Source organism: Cyprinodon variegatus, unplaced genomic scaffold, assembly GCF_000732505.1.
Source record: "Cyprinodon variegatus isolate N-32 unplaced genomic scaffold, C_variegatus-1.0 Scaffold8, whole genome shotgun sequence".
NCBI classification, from domain to species: Eukaryota; Metazoa; Chordata; class Actinopteri; order Cyprinodontiformes; family Cyprinodontidae; genus Cyprinodon; species Cyprinodon variegatus.
The window spans coordinates 801,116-807,674 of record NW_015150461.1 but is presented as its reverse complement, the minus strand read 5'-3'; the positions used below and the strand labels follow the sequence as shown (position 1 = coordinate 807,674).

At 46.0% G+C, this 6,559-nt stretch overlaps 1 protein-coding gene across 12 annotated transcripts in view; it reads left to right on the top strand.

The window, feature by feature from the left end:
• Positions 1 to 6,200, top strand: part of LOC107086243 (ankyrin repeat and KH domain-containing protein 1-like) — a 42,730-nt gene extending 36,530 nt beyond the window's left edge. For 7 of the 12 annotated variants that reach the window (XM_015377128.1, XM_015377120.1, XM_015377116.1 and 4 more), the window contains exons 33-39: positions 1,043 to 2,576; positions 2,656 to 2,848; positions 3,039 to 3,164; positions 4,761 to 5,012; positions 5,094 to 5,278; positions 5,356 to 5,523; positions 5,594 to 6,200. In XM_015377128.1, coding sequence (XP_015232614.1) covers positions 1,043 to 2,576; positions 2,656 to 2,848; positions 3,039 to 3,164; positions 4,761 to 5,012; positions 5,094 to 5,278; positions 5,356 to 5,523; positions 5,594 to 5,653 — 2,518 coding nt within the window. In that variant the 3' untranslated portion in view covers positions 5,654 to 6,200. The remainder of the gene's footprint in view (positions 1 to 1,042; positions 2,577 to 2,655; positions 2,849 to 3,038; positions 3,165 to 4,760; positions 5,013 to 5,093; positions 5,279 to 5,355; positions 5,524 to 5,593) is intronic. The other 5 variants (XM_015377136.1, XM_015377146.1, XM_015377075.1 and 2 more) reach the window with 3 other exon arrangements.
• The last annotated feature ends 359 nt before the right edge of the window (positions 6,201 to 6,559 follow it).

The window sequence follows — 6,559 nt, the reverse complement described above, 5'->3', positions numbered from 1 at the left end:
CCACGCTAACGCTAGTTTCATCGGCTGAAGCCACCATGTGCTTTAGACTGAACTCGTTGCGTCACACCTCAACCCGCCTCAAAGCCAACGCTGATTGGACGTTCGTTTGGTGAACGGCTCCAAATTTTCTTCAACGGAGAGTCTCCAGACTTATTAGCGAGTGAAATCTTGAAAGCTCGTGAGATCAGGATGGTCTCACGAGGCTAAATGGAACATCCTAAAAATTATTTTTGTATAGATTTTAGACCAAGAAAACAACAGTTATACTACTTGTAGAAACCAAACGCTTGTCGTTGACGATACGTCTTCAAACAAAGTCCAGTGGGTTTTTTTTTTTTACTTTTTTGGAATCACTAAAAGAGGCTGACTTTTTTTCCCCACATGCTGCTACAAAAAAAGACAATTTTTCAAACAAAAAACATCAAACACTAAACAGATGGACTGAAATGAATGCCACTGATGTTTGACCGCTTATCTCCCACCTGTTTATAGCGTGTCCACAAATGAATTGCATACCCAAATGCCATCAGTCAGTAAAATAATATTATAAATGCTTGTGATAAAACCCATCTTTTCAGCCCACTTCCTACAAAATATGCCAAAGTTTGATCAGTCACTGCACAAACACTCCAATGATGCATCGTTTCTCCAGTGAGGAATGTTTCCGCTCATTCCTTGAAGAACAAGCTCTGTTTCTTGTATTTTTACTCTTGGAAAAAAAAAATTAGCTTTTGATTTTTATCGTTATCTACTGTGGAGTGATACGGACAAAATGAGCCCATTTATGCCTGGATAGGAAGTTTTTTTTTAGAATCCCAGAAAATGGAAAAGAAATTAAAGTTATGAGTTTTAATTTGATAACAGATTATTAGTTGTTGGTTTCTGTGGATTATATTTGGCTGACAGTTGAGTTTAGGCCGTTTTCCTTAAGATCGACTGATTCTCAAGAGCTATAACATGTTGCGTTTTGTTTACAGATAAGCTTGATCGATGTGTAACACATTGCGAGTTGTTCTGACTGAAACCAACTTTGTCGTTTCAGAGGCGGCACAGAATCCACTCGGTATGCGGTCCAGCTGATCAACGCTCTGATCCAGGACCCGGCCAAAGAACTCGAGGACTTGATCCCTCGGAATCACATAAGAGCCCCGGGCTCTAAAGCCGGCTTGCCCTCTTTCCCCAGTACCACGGGGCCCAGCGGTGGTTCTACTGCAGGCCCCAAGCCTCTGAGCTCGTTGGTCACTTCTTCAGGGGTCGTGTTCCAACCTCCATCATCTTCATCGTCGTCCTCCTCCTCTCAGGCCGGAGGGAAAATGGGGAAGGGCCTGCCTTCAAACGTCCGGCAGCCTTTCCCTGTATCCCTGCCCCTGGCGTACGCTCACCCCCAGCTGGCGCTGCTAGCCGCTCAGACCATGCACCAGATCAGACACCCCCGTCTGCCCATGGCTCAGTTCGGGGGCACCTTCTCTCCAGCTGCCAGCACCTGGGGACCCTTTCCAGTGCGCCCTGTGAGTCCCGGCAGCGCTAACAGCTCCCCGAAACACAACGGAGGAGCCAGCAACCCCGGGGCCCAAGCTAAGCCCTCCTCTGCCCACGGTGAGCACAGCAGCACAGCCAGCTCAGGGACTCCAGTCACCACCACCAACACCATGACCACCAGTGCGCCCAATACATCCGTAGCCGCATCCTCGCCTCACACCCCGACTCCATACAACCCCCAACCCAGCATCCCCACCCCTTCGTCTGTCAGGAAGCAGCTGTTCGCTCCAGACCCCAAGCCGGCGGGCGTCACGCCTGTATCTAACGCAGCCGCCACCAGTGTCGGTAACGCAGTGAGAGGCACGGCTTCCACTGCACATCCCACTTCCACTACGACGACGGCTAACGCCTCCCAGCAGCAGGGCGGACCCATTTCCCAGCCTCCCATCCAGCCCGCTAAAACGGAGCCCGCTCTTGCCGCCGCTGGAAAAGAGAAGCCCACCGTTCCTGAGAATCAGCCTGTATCCGTCAGCGACGCCATCAACTCTGTGGGTTTCCCTTCTCCCGCTTTAGCGTTAGGTACCAAGGCAGAACCTCGACAGCAGTTACCTCCGCCGGCTTCTTCCGTACCTTCCACAGAGGCGCACCCAGCGCTCCACAGCTCGCAGGCCGGCTCCTGCCTTCCAGGATCGTCTCCCGCTCACTCACACAACGTCGCACATCCAAACAACACTGTCCCCCACTTCTCCGCTCCCGCACCCAGAGTCTCCCATCGTATGCAGCCACCGGGGCCTTACTACTCCCTTCCTGAGCAACAGCAGTCACAACAACAACAGCAGCAGTTTGTACCTTTCAGCGTTCAGCAGGAGATACCAAAACAATCCCAAAGCCACACGTCCCAGCCGGCAAACCTCCCCCCTCCGCCCCACAGTCAGGGCCAGGCGCCTGGCTCCCTCCAGGCCTCGGCTAATCTGGGGATCATGAACGGTTCCCAGATGCAGCACATCGCCGGTACAGGCAAGGCTCAGCAGATCCCGCCCAACATCAGCCATGTAGGTCTCTTCAATTTCAGCAGCATCTTTGACAACAGCAGCCAGGTGACTATGAATTCCTCCTCTGTCAGCAGCAGCATCATCGCGCCGACAGTCCGTTTAATTTTACTGTTTTTACGTCCAGCAGGTGGGAAACAGTGCAATGTGGGGTGCATGCCACTTGCCGACGCGTTCACCTCCAGAGCAGTCGTATTCAGCGCCGCCGGCCTACATGAACATGGGTCAGATGGAGAACATGATGCCCCCGCCTCCCACAGAGAGCTCCAAAGCCCCCGGCTACCGATCGGCCTCCCAGAGGATGGTCAACAGTCCCATCGGTAGGAGTCCTCCTTTTTTGATCCAAATTTGTTTGTGTAATAACGAAATATGAGAGTTCTTGTTTGGATTGGGTTGTCGTACAAAAAAAAATCCATAAAATCTTAAGTTCTCTGCAACAGTCGCCGTAAATGAGACAATCCTTGTGGAGAGTTCTTTCTTTAATCTGAGGTATCTGATTGGTTTTCACAGCGCTGACCAGCTTTGCCACCAGTATCTCTGGCAGCCCCGTGTATCTGCATGGTCACGCAGGGGTCGGCGCGCCCTCATTCAGCAGACAGCACTTTTCCCCTCACCCATGGAGCGCATCCACATCAGGTAGACTCCTCTCCCTACTTCATAAAGATGCATGATTTTGCTCTAAATAAATTTAGCCATATTTCCCCCCTCAAAACTTCTTTTATTCAGGGTTCCTGCGGGTCCTTAAAAAGTTGAATTCTTCAAAATAAAACTAAAGCCTTAATTGGTATTAAAATGTCTTAAATTAGTCTTTCATAGGTCTTTTTTTTTTTTTTTAAACATCATAAATAGGATTATTTTTATTACCATTTATTTTTTGTAATCTAAATAAAACATTAAAATTGAAGAAAAAAAATTTTTTTTTATAAAAAATAAATAAATAACGGCTCGCCATTATTGGTTCTGTCCCGATAGCGGAACCAATAAAAGTGTTGTTGCGGCCGGGACATTTGGGAGATGCGAATTTTTTAAGCTTTTCAAAATTTGAAACATTGGTGCAGTGGTTTATGTTATAATAAACCTTTGGGTTAAGTTGTCGCAAGCAGGTTTTTCTTGTGTTTCTTGTGAATTTGGTCTTAAATTTTTATTTCATCTGGCATTAAAAAAACGTCTTGAATTTAACTTGCCTATGCTGTAGGAAACCTGTTATTTTCTATTTTCCTTTGCACTGAAAAAAGTTTAATAGATGTTGGGCTTCCCGGTTTGATGGTTTCTTAAAAGAGCTCTTTTCCAGAATCGCTAAAAAAAGTGCCATGAGCATTGAGCTGCAGCCTCCGCTTCTCCTCTGTAGCTGCAAACCCGAATCAAGCATAAAAGCTCCACCTAATGTGCTGGATCAGGAAGTTAGGCTGTGTCCAAATGTGCGCCTTAACCCCTAGATCCCTAAATCACTATATAGAGCAGGGACTATTTAGTGCACTTTATAGAGAACTCTGTTTACTTACCGGTCAGACAGATGGTCACTACTTTTCACTCCCCTTTGGTCACGAGACTCCGCCTCCCCCACATGTTGCCTGCGCCATCTTTAATTGGGCCGCTGTGACAATGAATCTGCTCGTCTAGTTCACCATGGATTATCATTTTTAATCCACTAGACGTTCAGATACTCATCTAAAACGGCGTAATCACTATATAGGGCCCTATATAGTGATTAGGGCGGACGTTCGGACACAACTAATGTCTTACTCTTATAAAATGGCAAAAATTATTTTCTCTCTCTTTAAATTGAGCAGCTTTGGGTTAATATGTTCAGCTTTCAGTTATTTGCTGACTTCTCCGTCTGTTTATAAGTCATAGCACAGAACTAACCGCAGCCACATCTCTTTGCAAAATGGAAAATGTCTGGAAGCTTTTTTTTTTGCTTTCTTTGATTTTATTTTAAATACCTGTGAGGTACGGATGAGCATATTTCATTATTGTGATAAAGAACGTTACTTTATAACCTAAAATATATTATAGATAAATTAGAATTTATGATGATTTAAAAACTCTGAATTGCCAGAATTTTTACTTTTCTATAGTTTTTCTTCAAAAAAATCGATTTAGTACGATTAATCGGATTGTTTAAGCCGTAATCTCTTCACTGATTGGTTAAGACATTTGATGTCATAGTTTTAACTCGAAAGCTGTCCAGATATATAAACCTTTTGGTTCTCTCTCTTTTTCCCCCAACAGGTGAATCCCCAGTCCCACCTCCTCCCACGGTATCCTCCACCGCCCTCTCCACCTCAGCCATGGCTCCCCCTCCCCAGCCTAAACAAGGCAGCTCCTCCCAGCAGGACAGAAAGGTCCCCCCTCCCATCGGCACCGAGCGGCTGGCCAGGATCAGGCAGACGGGTTCGGTCAACCCATCGCTTCTCACCACCAGCTACACAGCTTCTGTCGGACAGGGCGGCATCTGGTCGTTTGGAGTCGGCAGCGCCTCGGGTGAGGGTTCATTTAGTGGTTTTTAGCGACCCGCCATGAATAACGGTGTTGCGGACGAGCTAACTCTGTGTTTTGGTGCAGAAGCCATGTCTGGTTGGTCCCAGCCTCTGATGAACAGCCACATGATGCACCCCCAGCTGCAGGCCGAGCAGTCGGCCTTCTCCCAGCACCAGCCCATGGAGCAGGACGACACCGGCATTGCTAACCCGGCTAACAGCTACCACCAGCCTCAGCATTTGCCCAACAGTTACATGGACTTCCAGAAGGTAACGCTCTGATTTTCTCCTGCCTGTGTGTGAGGAAGGGGGGGCGGTGTTAAACCTATTCCCTTTTATCCGTGCAGGGGATGCCTGTGTCAATGTACGGAGGAACCATGCTGACCCCCCACCCTCCCATGGCAGAAGGCCCGGGGGGTCCGATGTACAACGGCATGCACGCAGGCGACCCCGCATGGAACCCCATCATTAAAGTGGTCCCCAACAACGCAGACAACTCCGACCCACAGCAGCAGGTTTGTTGACGCTAATTTAAACAGTTTTAATCTGTAATTACGAAACCAAAAACTACTTTTATTTCTTCAGGTTTGGCCTGGTACCTGGGCTCCTCATGTGGGCAACGTGCACCTGAACCACGTCAACTAAGCGGCATCCACAGAAGTTAAATGCACACAGCATGACCCACTGTGCAAACGTGATACCATAAGACAGAAGAGACATGGCGAGAAAAAAATAAAAATTCAAGTCCCAACATAGTAACTTTAGAGGCCTGAAGGTGCAGAGCAGGGGTTGAAGAAACGGAAGTTCTCTTTGACGCCATTCTTTGATGTGCCTATCTCAAACATGGAAGAGAGGAAATCGGGGCATCATTCACGTGATGATACAGTTGTTCGAGTTCACCTGTTCAACAGGATCTATTCTCTGCGTAGTTTAGCGATTTTGACTTAAACCCACATACACCGTTCTTGGGCTGCAGGGGGCTCAAAATGAAGTAGCTATTTAAACTTGGCCCAGAACTAGCTGATGATGATGATGATTACCTAAAGAGAAATCAGAACCTTTTAGAGTGGTAAATACATGTATAATTGTTTACATACTAAAAAGGGTTAAAATGAGAGTAAATTTCATGTCGTATAGTGGCTCTACTTTATGTAGCCTGTATTAATGTGAAATATTTACCTTAATATTCAATAAAAAGATTGAAAAGTGTCTGGGCTCTTTGATGTATTTGTTTTTTTTTTTTTAAAGGATGTTTTGTTTCTTGGTCCTTTTCTTTGTCCCTGTGAAAACAACAATGGACTGGAACTAGGGCTGCAACTACAATCATTTCGCAAATCGATAAATGTCTAATTTTTTTAATTAATTGATTAATAATCTCATAGCCTGAGGTTCCTTTACAGAGGATTTTTTTTTTATGAATTTAAACCAGGTGAAACTAAAACATTTCCACTTGAAGAGTTCTGGATAGAGCATGTTGATGGATGAAAACGGTTTTTGTTTTTATCTTAAATGCAAAATATTTCTTATATATATATATTTTTTTTTTAAGTT